The sequence below is a fragment of the Pan paniscus genome, chromosome 2, assembly GCF_029289425.2.
Source record: "Pan paniscus chromosome 2, NHGRI_mPanPan1-v2.0_pri, whole genome shotgun sequence".
Lineage (NCBI taxonomy): Eukaryota > Metazoa > Chordata > Mammalia > Primates > Hominidae > Pan > Pan paniscus.
The window spans coordinates 23455732-23473812 of NC_085926.1; the positions used below are offsets into that span (position 1 = coordinate 23455732).

The window sequence follows — 18081 nt, forward strand, 5'->3', positions numbered from 1 at the left end:
AATTTCTTAAAAGACTTTGACATAGATATGTATCCATAAATAATATAAAATATTCATACAGTAGGACCTGTAAATTCATACAGTAGGATCCTATAAATTAAAAAGGGTAGGATCTTTTTTTTATTTATACAGTAGGATCACATTGTGCATATGCAGCAAGTTGCTTTTCTCACCATATTGGTAGACCTTTGACATAATTTTTCTTAATATAAGAATTTGGTACCTATGTAATAACGTATCTAACACATGGTAGGTGAGAAAACCTAGTAATAAAACAGAAAGCACCTGAATCCACTGCACACACTGAGAAGTGAAACATACCCAGAACCATTGAAACTCCAGTGTGCTGCTTCTCCAACCTCTGCTCCTACCCAGGAAACCACTCTTCTGAACATTTTTCTTACTGGTTTTCTTTTCTTACCTCATATTTATGTGTCCCTCAATAGTATATGCCCCTGTTTGCTTGTTTTTAAGCTTTGTAGAAATAGTATCATACTGTATAGATTCTTTTTAGTCTTAATTTTTTATTAAATGTATTTTTAAGATTCATTCATGTTAATCTGTATATTTTCACTGCTATATAGTATTCCTTTGGGTGGATTTACCCATTTTTCCGTCAGTAGCCATTTGTGTTGTCTCCAATTTTGCTATTATAAATAGTGCTTCAATAAACATTCTTCTCAATGTCTTCTGGTGGTACACACATGTAAAAGTTTCTCTGTAGTGTATACCTGGGAGTATAATTGCTATGTTGTAAAATAGGTGTACAGTTGACCCTTGAACAACTCAGGGTTTAGAGGTACCAGCCCCCCGTGCCATCAAAAATTCATGTATAATGTTTGACTTTCTCCAAATTTAACTACTAATAATACTCTACTTTTGACAAGCCTTACTCATAACATAAACATTTCAATTAACACATATTTTGCATGTTATATGTATATATGCTGTATTCTTACAATAAAGTAAGCTAGAAAAAAGAAAATATTAAGAAAGTCATAAGGGAGAGAAAATGCATTTACAGTATTGTACCGTGTTTATTGTTACCCTGAGTTTACATCATCTGTTTACAAGATGAAATGGCAGCTAACCACAACTACAGACCTCAATCTACAGTGTATATCAAGTAATTCAACTTTTTCTTGTAATGGCATGACTTTTCTCTGCTTCTTGGGAGTACTTCCAGAATCACTAGTGGCCCTTCGTATGGATCCCATGGTGTTATTTAAGGTTTACGGTATTGCACAAACACAATGAAAAATATGCGAAAACTGAGAGAGAGCACTTTTTATGGCAATACGCAATTTGCTGGAGAGATGAACTGCTCATGCAGAGATGATTTTTGTCACGTGGCATTTTAGGCATTTTAAGCAGCTATTGGCAATAGCTGAGTTCATTGCAATAGCAACAGGAGGTGGCTACAAAATTATTACAGTAGTACAGTATGTATTATAGTTACTTTTATGCAGTTATGATTTAATACTCTGTGTTTGCTTACATTTCTTTTAAAATGCGCATGGCATCATGTATGGTTTGTGTGTATAATTTTAACTTTGTAAGAGATCGGTATATATTTTCTGGTAGTAAATAAGGAAAACTAATATCTGTGTATATTTTGTGCACTCATGACATTCCTTTTTCTTAATTTTTCAATATTTCTAGGCTAGTGCTTTGTCAGCGAGTTTTTTCAAATTGTCACAAATCTCAAATTTTTCTAATGTATTTTCTTGAAATTTAGTTCATCTAAGTTGACCCACGCAATGCAGACCTGTTGTTCAGGGGTCAACTGTATATTCAACTTAACTAGATGAGCCTATATTCTCATCCAAAGGAATTACTCATACTCATCAGCAGTACATAGGAGTTCTAGTTTTTCCACATCCTCATCAACATGTGGTTTTGTCAGGCATTGATTTTTGCATTTGCATTTTGGAAAATAATATTACTGAATTTTGATTTTCAGTTTCATTTCCCCGATTTTGATGATATTGAGCATTTTTTATATGATTATTGGCCATTTATGTTTCCCTTTTTTTGGAAATGTCTATGTCTTTTTTAATAGAGTCTTTTTTTAGTTGATTCTTCGGAACTTGTGTATTCTCAACACTAGTATTTGGTCACTTTTATATGATCCAAATATCTTTTCTCAGTTTGCAGCTTGCCTTGTCACTCTCTTCAGTCAAACTCTAATATTTTGACTTTTGCATTTAAATATTTAATCCATCTGCAACAGCATTTGTTTATTTACTGAGGGTAAAAATCCAGTTTCTCTGTTTTTCAAATATAAAAACTTTTCCTAGTCCCATCAGTTGACATAAATCAGGTTTTCATATATGTGTGGAAAAGTTTGAGGAATTTCTTTGAGCTTCCAAAAAAATTTTAAAATCAACTTGTCGAGTTTTGGTTTTAAAAAGCAGTTGGACCTTTTAATTGGAATTATGATGAATCAATTTGGAGAAACTGACATTTGATATCAGGTCTCCCTACCCATAAACTTGGTATCTCCCTCCATTTATTTAACTCTTATGAGTATTTTTCAATAAGTTTTATATAATTTTCTCCATAAAGATCTTACACATCTTTTATGACTTTATTCATAGCTTCCTTACAAGACCTATTGCAACTCATTTAAAAATACATTTTCTAGGGGCCAGGTGTGGTCCAGTGATGCATGCCTGTAAACCCAGCTACTTGAGAGGCTGAGACCCAAGAATGGCTTGAGCCCATTCTTAGGATTAGCTAAATCCTAATCTCATTTTGCCCTTCTTTTCACCTGAGAGAACTAATACAATTCACTCGACTCATGTGGGCCATATTGTTTTCAGCAAAATTCTCTGAAACTCAGAGACATGTGTACTGCTAGTAGCCATGTGGCTTCTTCACTTGCTTTGTTATTAATTCATCATCATCCAACATACTGACTTAAGAGGCACTAAGGACAAGGTACAACCTGTTCCTCAAGCACCTTCTAGGGAGGGTAGAAAGAAGCATTAGTTGCAAAACACAGTTATAAAACAAAATGATACATCTTATCCTCTACAGACCTCATTGGTCATGATGTATGGGTCAGGAAGTCCTTTGGGTGGGGAGAAAGAAAGGAAGATTCAGATGGGATATGATATTTGAGCAGAGACTTTGGATAATGAACATTGAACCTCCTTTGTGTTCTCAGTTGTTAGCAAAGGGATCAGACTAGTCATTCCCCAGAGGTCCTTCTAACTTTGAAATTTTGTCTCTGACATCACAAATAATTTCATGCTTTCGTTAAACATTTGTGTTTCTACCTCTGGCCTGTAGTCCTTGGACTCTTGTTCCATAGGCGTAGGGTTGTGAATGGCAAAAGAGGATCTCGGTGTTCTTTTATTAAGTGATACCAACATATTTCACTTCTAGGATAATGACAATATTGGCAATATGAATCTTAACATGAGAGTTAACTGATTAACTTTTTGTGTTTTTATGGAATTGCTCAGTTGGTTATCATAAATAGATTTTGTTAAATTCCAGCCTTTATGTAATTTCTAAGCACATTTCATTTGTATGTCTTATTTCAGTGCTGGACCCAAAGGAGACAACATTTATGAATGGAGGTCAACTATATTGGGACCCCCAGGATCTGTCTATGAAGGAGGGGTGTTCTTTCTTGACATTACCTTTTCACCAGACTATCCGTTTAAACCCCCTAAGGTCAGTATGAAGTTTTCATTGATTTTTAGCAATATGGATTATATTTCTAGATACATATACTTATTCTTAAATATGCATTCTAGGGATGCATGTCTATTCTGTTGTCACAGACAGCTTCCCAGGATTGATAGTGTATAAAATGAAACAATGTAAAAAATTGTAGGTTATTCCTCCACCCCAGCTTTTTACTGATTTCATTGTTTTTTTTTCTCCTCCTTTTTCTCCTCATTATCTCCTTTCTTTGTTATATGTTTTAATGTAACATTAAAACACCATGTTTTATGGGTGAAAATGGGGGCATAAGGTTGGGCCAGGGTGAGTACCAGAGCCCAGAAAATCAGACGTAGCCTGGAGCCAGAGCCCAAGCAAGCTAAGCGCAAGAATCAGGCTAAAGGCAGAGGAAGCCTTGCCTAGGCAAGGTTTATAGCACCAGCTATGGAGGTTTGAGTTTTGGTGCCTCTAGAGTTCAGCTGCTCACATGTAGTACACATGGACTAGTATGGAAAGTATGACCCACAGAGACTTAAAAGTTGTGTTAAAAAATTTAGTAAAGTATTTATAATAGTTCATTAATGAAACTAATCAATGAAAAGTCATGTATGTTCATGTCTGATGTGGAAGAGTGCAGTGAAATCAGAACATGAAAGAATTCTCACTTATTTAAGCCAAGGTTATATACTTTAGAAAGTCTTCACATTCTTTTCTACTGCCTATAAGTCAGATATTTGACTGTTTTAAATATTGTGTCATCTCCATTAGCATTTGTTCTCCACTATAGCAAAGGAAATGACCCTGAGGACACTATGTTTTGACTACCAAGAAAGAATTCTCGTCTGGCCCTGGCTTAACGTCACAATGCACAGGGATAGAAAACTTGTTTGTATTGTGGGTTGGAGTAAACAATATAAAAAAACAAGAATAAGACTAGACGTTCACCATGACTTTCTATAATTCCCCTCCCTCCTCTTTTTTGCCCCTGCTCTTCCTTTCTTCCTTCCTTTCCATTGATGCTTAGATAGTGTTACCAAAGCAAAAAGTAGTAGCTATAATTACCCTCAATGAGGAAACCAAGGACAGAGGAACTAAGTAACTTTTCCAGCATTATGCATCAAGCAAATTGTGGTGTAAGGATTTGAATCTGGAAAGCCTGGCTCCAAAGCCCATACTTCTTCCTACATTACACAATACATTTTATTCAAGCTGTCAGGGCTGGTGGCACTGGTGACCACCAAGAGCTTGCATTTGGTAGGTTTTCAATGACAAAGCCATAGTAAATCTAATACTTATCTTCTCCCTTTACTGAATGGGACCCTTATACCTTCCTTTTCTACTTTAGACCAGCCCTTATGTCACCTGGAGTATCTGTTGTACTATGAGGGATGTAAGGACCTTTCTTTCTCAGCCTCTACAGTAAAGGATGCACAGAGTGAGGAAGGAGGAGGAAAACTCAGACCAGGCTATTGTGCTGCTTGTAAATCTGATGTGATCTGTTCCTTGAGATTAGTAGTTTCAGAAAATGTGTGGGCTTATCCTAGTTCTGAATGACAGAAATGTGTAGATTAAACAAAGCTAGAATAAGCTGGGGGGAGAGAGTCAAATCGCATTCTTGACTTTCTTCACTGAGTCGTGCACTCCACTGGGCATCAGCTCTGCCAACTCATTTCTTCTCCAGAACACTCCAGTAAGACTAGGATGTTCCCCTGTCACAGAGGAGGAAACATAGATGAGACTTAGAGAGGTTTTCCAAGAGTGTACTACCAGGAATCTACTGAAGTCTGACTCCAGGGGCCATGTACTTTCCACTGAATTATACGTACTTGCCTTGGAGAAGTTGACTGGTAAAAATAGGGCGTGGGAGGAATGCTTTATCTGTCCTCAAAAGTTTTAGGGACTATGGTGTGGGTAGGGGTTGGACTTTATCCAGGATGGTTGGATGGGACAAAAATAGAAGCAGGAGGGTGTCAGTTACCGGGAAGTAGATTTCAGTTTTCTCTGAGGGAAATCTGACCCACAGTGGGACAGTCAACTTGTGTGTAGCTCTACCTCTGAGACACCACACTTCCCTTTACTAGGAGTGTTCAAGAAAAAACTGAGTTACTACCTGTCAAGAATTTTACCAGAAAAAATGGAATCCCTCCACGTAATGAATTGGACCAGACAATCTCTAAGGAGAAAAAAAAAAGCAAACTTCGGTACCTAGAACCACAATTCAAATGCACATTTGATAGGTATCTGTGGAAAGTATTTAAAAGCAAATTATCAACTCCTAATATATCAGTTTTAGAGGTCAGATTTTGTAGATAGATGTGTTACTCGAGGGAGAAAAAACTTGGGGTGTAGTGAAGGCTATTAAGTAAAACAAATACTCTTATTATTAATAGTTTTGATGTAACAACTCCATGCCTTCCTAGTGTCCTGTTACTGTAAATAGTACATGTTTCAAGTTGTCTTGGGTTTTTTTCTCTGCTGCTTGGTATTTTTCTCTCTTTTGCTCTTTTTTTTTTCACGTTAGCCATGCATTTTGATTCCTGCAACATTTCCCAATACTCTGAAGAATGAACCAGGGAAGCAGTGGGTGTCAGGGGGAATTACTTATAAGAGCAGATGCTTATAAATACATCTGATGGGCTATCTGATGGTTATTTGTGTGGATATACATACCATAAAATTAGTCCGTAGCATGATTGGGTTCATGAGATAATTTTTTCCAAATTATCATAAATAGAACCTTTTATGAGGACTTCTAAACACTGCAGAGCTCAAATGTAGCTTTTAAAGGTCAGAGGAATGATTCGAGATGCCGCTTCTTGTTGCAGGAACTTTTTCACAGTAGGGCTTGATCAGGTTGAACACCCTATATTCCACTGCCCAATTTTTTAAAATCAGAGATGAGCTATTCTAGTAATTTCTTCCAGAATTTGCCTAAATTCTAATAAGGCAAGCAAAACAATTACTACCTGAGTACATAATGTTAATTAAACTTAGTATTCTAGTTTTAAATAGGTTGAGTATTAGTACTTTTCAAATGCTATATTTCAGTACAATTTTTAGTACATCGAATTTCTTATATGGTTATGCCTTTTACTTAACCTATAGCACAATTTTACTATTTCAAAGTAGGTAAGGCATTTTACATAGTATCTTTTCTTGTATGACATTGTCCATTGCATTTGATGTCAGGTCTTCAGCTGAGTATTTAACCACCAATGATATTATTATTTCTCTGTGAAAATACCTGTTTAATAGAACTCCACCTAGGAATACTACATTATGGCCAAAAAGAAAAGTGTAATGAACTGCTAGTGTGTGTAAAAGCTTTTTACACCTATTTATTTTTCAGTGTAGACATATGTTATAATGTTTTCATTCAGTATCTTTTTAAGGTAGAAGTTGCTTTGTTTTTTGGGGGTTTTTTTTGTCGTTTGGTTGGTTGGTTTTTGTTTTTGTTTTTGTTTTTTGAGATAGAGTTTGCTCTTTTGCCCAAGCTGGAGTGAAGTGGCACAATCTCGGCTTACTGCAACCTCTGCCCCCTGGATTCAAGCAATTTTCCTGCCTCAGCCTCCCGAGTAGCTGGGATTACAGGCACCTGCCACCACACTCGGCCTATTTTTTGTATTTTTAGTAGAGACAGGGTTTCGCCATGTTGGCCAGGCTGGTCTTGAACTCCTGACCTCAGGTGATCCCCCTGCTTCAGCCTCCCAAGGTGCTGGATTACAACCGTGAGCCACCACGCCCGGCCAGAAGTTCCTTTACATTTTGCTGGGGATTAGCTTTTAGATTCATAGATAATTAGTTTTTAAATTTATGGGTAATTACTCCTCAGCCAGGTGCAGTTGCTCACACTGGTAATCCCAGCACTTTGGGAGGCTGAGACAGGTGGATCATTTGAGATCAGGAGTTCGAGACCAGCCTGGCCAACATGGCAAAATCCCATCTCTACTAAAAATACAAAAATTATCTGGGCATGGTGACTCACACCTGTAATTCCAGCTTCTCAGGAGGCTGAGGCATGAGAATTACTTGAACCCAGGAGACGAGGCTGCAATGAGCTGAGATTGCACCACTGCACTCCAGCCTGGGGGACGGAGCAAGACTCTGTCTCTAAATAAATAAATAAATAAATAAATAAATAAATAAATAAAATTACTCCTCAAAGTGCTCAAAATCTGTACTTTATTTTAAAAGTTTAATATGTAAGTATTTTAATGTTATTCATTTTGCAGCCTACATATTTGTTACATAATTAAAAAACAATTGCAGATAAGCAAAAGGGAAAAAATTTGCCTGTAATCTCCCCCAAACTGATTATTCATGCCATTTAGGTATATCTGTTTTAAGACTTTTGTTTCCTTCATTTGTATCATATACATATAAATATGTACACGTACATGCCTGTACATATACATACATAAACACACATACACCTTTTTACAAAAATTGGGCCGTACTCCCCATGGCTTCATGATTACTTTTTAATCTAATGTTATATTTTCATCCCGTGCCATATATTATATATTTCCAGTAAACATTTAATTGTGTTACAGTTAGAAAGGGTGCCTAGTATTCCGTTGTATAAATATACCAAAATTTAATCACTTTCATGTGGCTGAACAATTAGGTTCTTCTCATTGCTTCTGTTATAATCAGTGATGTGATGAACATTCATATAATTACACATTTTTATACTTTTATGATTTTCTCAGGTTAAATTTGTTGCTGTGGAATTTCTGGGTAAAGAGTTTGCACGTGTTTATAGAGTTTTTGGTAACGATTGACAAATCATGCTCCAGAAAAATTGTATCAGTTTACATCGTGACCATCAACATGACAGTGTAGAACTTCCCTACACTCCCCTCAGCTTTTAGGATTTTAAGTCTTTTTTACTGGCAATAGATGAAAAGTCGTATCTTATGGTTGCATTAATTTACATTTATTTGACTACCTGTGATATGTATGACAGTTTTCATGTATACTGTTGTCCTATCTCATTATTTCTTTTCGTGAATAATATAAAAAACATTTTATCTTAAAAGTCTTACATCAAATAAAATTAACAAGGATGCTTGAAGAATTCAGAAACTAATGGAATATATTATGTTGGGGTTTTTTTCTACCAAAAACACTTTGAAAATATTGTGACACTCTGTGTCTAATGTTTCTGTTTCAGACATTCTTTTCTTTCTTTTTTTTTTTTTTTTTTGAGACAGGGTCTCACTCTGGGGCCCAGGCTGGAGTGCAGTGACATGATCATGGCTTACTGCAACCTCCACCCAGTCTCAAGCGATCCTTTCACGTCAGCCTCCCGAGGCTGGGACTGCAGGCACACACCACCACACCTGGCTAATTTTTGGGTTTTTTTGTTTTTTTTTTTGTAGAGACAGGGTTTTGCCATGTTGCTCAGGCTGGTCTTGAACTCCGGGGCTCAAGCAGTCTGCGCACTTTGGCCTCCCAGAGTGCTGGAATTACAGGCATGAGCCACCGCCACCGGCCTGTCTTAGAAATTGTAATGACTTAGATCCTCACTAAGGACTCATGTTAGGTAACAGGTCAGGTGTTTGTCTTTTCAGTAGAAATGCATAGGGGTAACGCATTTTTAATTTAGCTTTTTCTGTCTCCCTGTGAATCTGTACATGACATAAAAAATAAGTGTAAATAGATTTGAAATTAGGTAGGTGAGAGAGTCACTCATGTTTGTTTTTTATTTTCAGTATTTCAGGCAACTTATGCACAGGTTAGACATGCTGTGTCCATGTTCCTGGGAAACACTGTTTTCTCAGGTAATGGCAAGAAGATAGTATCTGCTGGTGATAAAATTTGTGCCTCAGGTGTTTTATAAAACAAGACAAAAAATTACACACATCAGTAAAGTGTCTGTAAGTGAAATTAAGAATGATATTCAAAATCTTTTACAATATAATTTGTTCTTTCACTACAAATTTTACTAAGTACATTTTAAAATCCTAGAGATCAATTCAGAGCATATCAGTTTATGGGTTTGTTTGTTGTTATTTTTTATAAAGTCTAACTATGGGTTGCTTACTAATGTCAGCTAATGCAGAAGGCCTTCACTGCTTTTGAAAAGTGAAATAGATGGGGTCTTCAGGTTTTCAAAATCTTTATTTTTCTCATTAGATTTTAACCTTAAATTGACAGGTCATGGCTACTCATAAATAAAGTAGCTAATTAGTTACGATAAGAAACAGTGATATTCAGCATCTGAAAGCCAGAGAGAGATCTGTAACTGAAGTTCAACAATGAGTTCCACAACTGCACCCTTACTAGATTATTATTATGTACTTGTTTTTATTGTTAATGCTACTACTCAAAGAAGAAAGTTGAATGTGTTTCCCAGAATTTTCAGTAAGAGCAGTGATTTCTGTGTGTAAACCCAACTACCCATTCATTTACTCCAGCCTTGGTTAGAGAACATGCAGTTGTCATGGAATAACATGAATTGACTTGTTTTTAACCTGAGTTCGTGCATTCATATAAAGCTTGGCCGTGGGTCAAGTTCTTTCTTACATTTTGAATTGCCTATTTGACATCTCTAGTTGAACATCCAGTAGTCATCTCAAACTTAACAAATCCAGAACCAAATTATTGATTACCCCATTCTACATCAGCCAGACCAGCTCCTCTAGTCTTCCCCATATCAATGAATGTCAGGTCTATTTTTCCAGTTGCTAAAACTAAAAACCTTACATTCATTCTTGACTCCTTTCACACAGCTAGCCAGACCCAGTCCTACTGGCTCAATCTTGACAATAAATCTAGAATCCAAACATTTCTCACCATCTTTCCCTAGAAACTCTTTGGCGCAAACCACCGTCAACTGTTCTCCTCCCTCAGATTATTGTGGAAATCTCCTATGTGGTCTTCCTGGTTCCACCCTTGTCCCTTCAACAGTACACCCCATATGCTGAAAGATTCCTTTTTTATTTTTTTGGCTGGAATGGAGTGGTGTGATCTCAGCTCACTGCAACCTCAGCCTCCCAGGCTCAAGCAATCTTCCCACCTCAGCCTCCCAAATGGCTGGGACCACAGGCATTTGCCACCATGCCCGGCTAATTTTGTATTTTTGATAGAGATGGGGTTTCGCCATGTTGCCCAGGCTGATCTCGAACTCCTGAGCTCAAGCAATCCGTCCACCTCAGCATTTCAGAAGTGCTGGGATTACAGGCATGAGCCACCACACCCAGCCTAAAGCTTCCTTCTATAGTGTGTCAGATTATGTAAATTATTTGCTTAAACCCTTCAGTTAATCCCAGCTCCTGAATAAAAGCCTATAAAGCCATATAGAACCACCCCGTCCACAGAACAGTTTTCAAAGTTGCCAGCCATCATTTTTTACTCAAATACTCAAAGCATGCGTCTTCACAAGCCTTTCCATTTGTTCTTCCTTCTGCCTGCGTTTGTATGCCACCCAGAAATTCACATGACTCACTTCATTTCTCCCTTGATGTCTCTGCTCAAATGTCACCTTTTCAGAGAGGTTCTTGGATGACAAATTCCAGCCTCCTTAGGTTCCCTATAAACTTCCTCAAACTTCCTCACAACCACTAGTATCCTTGATTTTTTGCTATAGCACCTCTCCCTCTTGGTGTTATATATTTCTTTGTTTATTTATTATGTTTCCCTTTCCCCAATTAGCATGTAAGCTCAGTGAACACAGAAACTTTGTCTATTTTGATGTCACTCCTTTAATCTCATCCATGTAGAACAATACCTGGTGATTCAGTAGGCAGTCAATAAAAATTTGTTGAATTAGTTAAATGCATGTAACTGTGCCATAAGCAAAATGTTTATTACCCCCACTTCATGGATCAGAAAACTGAGCTCCATGGAGGTTAAGTTGCGCACAGGCCACAAAGGAAGTAGGTAGCAGAACCAGAATCTAAACCCAGTTCTAAACTGAGCCTTTTATCTCCAATTATAGAGAAGGTTGAGGTTGCTTATATCCCTGGAAGAAGGAATACTTGTTCCTGGATTATACACTCTGGTGTGAATTAATTATATCACATTATTCTCCAACCCAAGTATTTTTGAGGGGAGAGGAAAGACAGTATGAGGAGGAAAGAGATGGTTTGAGGAGGAAAGAATGTTAGAAGAGATTTTGTGTGCCTTTCTGTTTTGCCAGGAATCCTCTTTCCGAAGACACTGGGGGCTTTTCTTCAATATGTTTCTAATTCACAGACTAACGTGTTATATCTACGTTAAATAATAAATATTGATTTCTGGATTTTGCCAGCTTTAAAGAAGTTACTTCACATTTCACAGATCATTTTCACATTTAACTAGTGTCAGAATGGCCTTGTATCCTCAGTGTCATGACTGGGCTGTCATAGGTTGGCTTACATCACATGAGTCAGTTTTTCTTTTTGGTCCATGCTCCTTTTGATAAACTTTTAATAATGGCATGCTATCCTTAAATGTGTGAAATCCCAAAATGAATGTGATGATTAAAAATTGATCAAAATGGTGTCATTGTCTTTGTGCTTTTAAAACTGTGCACATTATATCTGTGTGTCCAGCCACCACCTACAATTACCACCAGTTTAGTAATTACTAAGAAGTAGGATTGGGTTTTGTTTTCAGGGCAAAGAATACCAACTTTATTGTAAGCCAAATTAAATATGCCTATAAGCTAATAGGAAATTGGCCTTTTGGTTGACAGGAAGTTTAATTTAGCCATATTTTGGGAAGTTACGTTTGTTCCTAGCTTTCTATAGTCTAATGCAGTTTGCTAATTTTAAAGAAGGACCTTTAGTTTATTATTGTCTCCTGAGATGCTTATTGCTCAAGCCAGCTTAATTTTTCAGGTTGGATCAACTCAACCAACTGTACGTTTGCACAAGCCTTGAAGAGGTGGTGGTGAATCAGCCACTCTGATATCTACTGACACACCCCTATAAGAGCCCTGCCATAAAGGTGGAGGTTTCAAACAAGTATTTTACTGTGCTTCTCCATGCCCTGGAGTTCCTATCTCTGTGAATGTGACCGCACTCTAAATGGAAGTTTGTGTTGGTTGATATTACTGTCAGCATAACTGGGAGGGGTAGATAGGCCTAAATTCCTTCATGATGGATGTTCTTCTGCGGAGAAGTTATGTGAACAGGGGAGACTGAAGTGAGACATTCAGAAGCTTGGAAAATGAGGATCTTCTTTGCCTTCAGGGCTCAGAAAAGGTTCAACTCACTTACCAAAAAGAGGTGACTTTTCTAAGGAAAGATTCACAGATGACACAAGTGATACTCTCCCCTCACGTGAGTTTTCTGAAGAGAAAAGGGTAGGGTAACTCCTCCAGGTATGGTCTTCAGTATCCCAAACATCAAAGGGTATTGAGTGATCCACTCACTGGTCCCATAAAACAGTGAACACTGGAAACTCTGAGAGAAACACTCTAAGCACATAAAATTTAAGGACAATAAAGTGATACTGGAAGAAATATCCTTGTAAAGAGGAAAACCTTCTGTAGTACTGAGCCAGATGAAGCTTCAGTTTTGGCATTTTCCTAACCTTATAGGAAAGGGCTTTTATGGAACCAGATCAAGACATGGAACAGACACCCTGTGTTGATTGTCTGTAAATTTGAAAACAAATTATATTTCATTGTCCACTTGAGAGATGGGATGGGGAAATAATATTCTACGTGTAATGAAAAAATATAATATTCTCCACTTTATTTAAATTTGTTACTTGCTTAGATAGTTATTTGTGACGTTATTTTGTTCAAGCTGTGATACAGTAGGCAGGTCTGAGTTCATTTCTGAGACTGCCTGCCAAATATCAATCCCTTTATGGCAAGTGATCAAATTTCCTTGATTTTTTCTTTTTTTAAAATATATATATTTTTTATTATACTTGAAGTTCTAGGGTACATGTGCACAACATGTAGGTTTGTTACATATGTATACATGTGCCATGTTGGTGTGCTGCACCCATTAACTCGTCCTTTACATTAGGTATATTTCCGAATGCTATCCCTGCCCCCTCCCCCCACCCCACAACAGGCCCCGGTGTGTGATGTTCCCCTTCCTGTATCCAAATGTTCTCATTGTTGAGTTCCCACCTATGAGTGAGAACATGCAGTGTTTGGTTTTTTGTCCTTGTGATAGTTTGCTTAGAATGATGGTTTCCAGCTTCATCCATGTCCCTACAAAGGACATGAACTCATCATTTTTTATGGCCGCATAGTATTCCATGGTGTATATGTGCCACATTTTCTTAATCCAATCTATCATTATTAGACATTTGGGTTGGTTCCTAGTCTTTGCTATTGTGAATAGTGCCACAATAAACATACGATTTTTTCTTTTCATTAGAGTTGGAGCAGGATCTCTCAGTAAGGTAGCAGCCTCTTAGAGATTTGTTCCAGGAGGTCTAAAGAAAATGAGACAGAGAGAAATGAATGTTCCTAGTTTCCAGCTGTCCAAGAGAAGAGTCAGTACATGATCATGGCTTATTGATGAATTAGAGAAGATAGGACCACCTGTCCTTTCGCAGGTGTGGTGCAGGTCTTGTCCTGCCAAAAATAAGGAGAAACAAAGTCAGACAGTCAACAAAAATTATAAATAAAATGCATCTAGGGGGCTGGGCATGGTGGCTCACGCCTGTAATCCCAGCACTTTGGGAGGCCAAGGTGGGTGGATCAGTTGAGGTTAGGAGTTTGAGACCAGCTTGACCAACATGGTGAAACCCTGTCTCTACAAAAAATACAAAAATTAGCCAGGCTTGGTGGCACACGCCCATAATCCCAGCTACTTGGAAGGCTGAGACATGAGAATTGCTTGAACCCAGGAGGTGGAGGCTGCAGTAAATTGAAATCACGCCACTGCACTCCAGCCTGGGTGACAGAGCGAGACTGTGTCAAAAAAAAAAATAATAATAAGATAAAATAAAATGGATCTAGGATCAGACAAAGTTATTCATACTGATTCATATAAGCATACCTATTCTAAACCATCAGGTGAATTTTTCTTATGGTATCAGTATATTAGCTGTTAACAGAGACCTGCCAAAAATTCTTGTAGGTTAGTTGCTTTTTTAAATACCTGTTTTAAGGCTCATTTATAAAGCAGAGGTTTATTGAGCCCCTACTACTTTCCAGGCCCTTGATATATAAAGACGAGTAAGATACAGCCCTGGAAGCATGGAGACAGAAAGAACAATTAGGGGCTGACACAATAGTTCAGCCCAGAAAAGAATTAAGGCTCAGCTGTGAAGATAAAAACAAGGAGAATAATGTATAAATTCTCGTCTCATTCCATTATTAAGTAATCATGTATGTACCATGCAGTGGTCTAGATACTGAACATAGAGAAGTGAGCAATGGCATGCCCCATCTTGCATAGAATTTACATTCAAGGTATGATAGAATAGGATTTTTTCAACTTTGACCCAGCTGACATTTTGAGCAAGATAATACTTTGTAGTAAAGGGCTACCCTTTGTATTGTAGAATACATAGCGGCATGCCTGATCTCTACCCACTAAATGCCAATAGCAATCTCCCCTATCCCTCATTGTGACAACAAAAATTTCTCCAGATGTTGCCAAGTATACCCTGAAGGAGGGGATCACCCTGTTGAGAACCACTGTGTTAGCGCTGACATCCATATCTACTGTTGACTAGTTTGAAACATCAGGAAGGACTCTCTGGTTTCTGATCTGAATGACCAGGTAGGGATATGTTGCCTGTGAGGAACTTATGGGACACCTGAGTGGGAAGTGCAGAAATATTCAGCCAACAGCTTAATAGATCTGGAGTTCAGGTGAGTCATATGAGCTAGAGGTACTGATTTGGGAGTTAGCAGACACAGATTTGGGTGTTAAAACCCTAGATAGAATAAATGATCTCACCTAGAGAAATGGGCAATTTTCAACCCAAACTGAATCTTTGAACCTATGAATTTCCAGAATGGGTTTTCCAAAAGAAAAGAATGATGACTGAAAAAACTAACAAAGCTGATATTTTCTCTTTTTCATTAAGTTCTCACTGTTTGGGGATTGGAAAGTTATTTTCCATATAGAGTATTATTGCTGGAAAGCTTATACAATAATACCTCATAAAATATCATGCTTTTATTACAAGGAAAAAACCTCATTTGTTGTTAATAAATTATATAAATTAATTTTCTCACAAGTGCCTAAATCAGGCCTAAAGTAAGTCAAAATAATTACCTGTAGTTGCAGTGGCCTTCTGCAGGGCAGTGGACTAAATGACTTTTTTTAAGCTCCTCTTGAGCCTTTGGTTTCAGTTTTAATCGAACTAAAACTTAGAATAAGTAATGTGATTAGGATCACATAGCTAATAAGGCCAGGGTCAGGATTAGAACTCCTGGCCTCCTAATTTCCAGTCCTGCAGCCCCTACTCTTCGCACCTGAACTAACTGAGCTATGAAGTGATCTTGGTAAGGGCACAGTAATTCAGTTTTTTGCCTACAGCCTTTCTTTCCTGCCTGCCTTTTTTTTTTTTTCTTTTTTTCTTTTTATTATTTTTGTTTTTTGAGACAATCTCACCCTGTCACCCAGGCTGGAGTGCAGTGGCACAATCTCAGCTCACTGCAGCCTCAACCTCCAGGGCTCAAGTGATTCTCCCACCTCAGCCTCCCAAGTAGCCAGGACTACAGGCATGTGCCACCATGCCTGGCAAATTTTTTTGATTTCTGAAAGAGATTAGGTCTCACTGTGTTGTCATAGGCTGATCTCAAACTCTTGAGCTCAACCAGTCCTCCTGCCTTGACCTCCCAAAGTGCTAGTATTACAGGCATGAGCCACTGCACCCAACCAGCCATACTTTAGGTCACTCTTTGTGTTCTTTTCTGTAGTCCCTTTTGCGTCTATTTTTGTGGAGAATTAAGGTTAAATAAGATTTTTTGTTTGGGCACTTACCAAGTTGTATATCTGTATATAGACTGCGCTCAGTGGCTCATGCCTGTAATCCCAGCACTTTAGGAGGCCAAGACGGCCAGATCACCTGAAGTCAGGAGTTCAAGACCAGCCTGCCTAACATGGTGAAACCCCATCTCTACTAAAAATACAAAAATTAGCCAGGCGTGGTGGCGCACGCTTGTAATTCCAGCTACTCAGCAGGCCAATGCACGAGAATTGCTTGAACCCAGGAGGCAGAGGTTGCAGTGAGCCAAGATTGTGGCAGAGCAGGACCCTGACCATACATACATACATACATGCATACATACATACATAAAAACTTAAAACATCTGTACATGTACAGTATACTATATATACTATGTATTTATGTTTCCCCCATACTTGGCCACTAATGCATTTTAAACTCTATCTCTGTGGATAAAACATTACAGTAGTTTGTTCAACAAGGAAATAACATATAAAGCAATATGTTTATTTCAGGTTATTTCCAGTTTATTTTCTTCATTTCTTTTTTCTTTTCTCTCTTCCAGACATCACTACTTCTTGTAGTGATTTGCTTTTAAAACCAAACTATTTTTCTTTTTAAATTAGTTTTAAATAGGTAATATATATACACAGTAAAAAATTCAAACAGCACAAAAGGTATGCAGTCCTCCTCATTGCCCAGCATTCCCGTTACCTTCCCAAAGACATCTTTTATTCTGCATTTACTTTTTGCATTTACCATCTTGAAAATTATCCCATATTTGTATGTGTAGATCTTTGTTAGAATCACATAATATTATATTGAACAAGTGTACCATAAGTTTTCCTGTGATTGACATACAGGGATTTTTTTTAATCTTTTGCCATCACAAATAATGTTTCACTGAGTATCTTTGTACATACTGTCTTTGTGGACTTGTGCAAATATATCCGTGGGATAAATTCCTAGAAGTGGAATTACTGGGAGTAATGATGTATGCATGTTCAATTTTAATAGATTCTGCCCAGATTGCCCTCCAAAGAAGCTATACAAAGTTATACTCCCAACTTAGGCATACCTGCCTCTTTTCCTACATCCTTATCAGTGCTATGTGACATCAAATATTTGACCTTTATGAATCTGATATAAATAAAAGAATATTTATAATTGCTTTCTCTCATTATAAGTAAAATAATACCTTTTCATGTGTCCAGAATTTGGACTTTTTTTAATTGAAAGTAAGTATACACTTTTTCTTATTGAAAGAGTATGAAGAGTTTCTATATAGAAACCTATGGATGTAGTATTTTCATCTGTAGAAAGACGCTTAACAGTCTCTAAGTTTCCTTTCACATCTTTAACTGTCAGTGATTTGTCACTGCCCTGCTTAAAACTCTTCAGTGGCTTCCCATTGCACTTAGAATAAAATCCAAACTTCTTTGTCTTACAAGGCCCTACGTGATCTCTCTGCCTGCCTCATCACATGCAGGCCCTCCTAGGCCTCCTTTTTGACCTTATGATTTGCCAGTACATTTGACT

At 37.6% G+C, this 18081-nt stretch overlaps 1 protein-coding gene across 3 annotated transcripts in view; it reads left to right on the forward strand.

Annotated features, from left to right (window-relative positions):
- The window catches only part of UBE2E2 (ubiquitin conjugating enzyme E2 E2), a 385761-nt gene that overhangs the window by 290830 nt on the left and 76850 nt on the right, over positions 1–18081 (forward strand). For all 3 annotated transcript variants that reach the window (XM_034955968.3, XM_055109560.3, XM_003826171.5), the window contains exon 4: positions 3555–3687. In XM_034955968.3, the coding sequence (XP_034811859.1) occupies positions 3555–3687 (133 nt within the window). The remainder of the gene's footprint in view (positions 1–3554; positions 3688–18081) is intronic.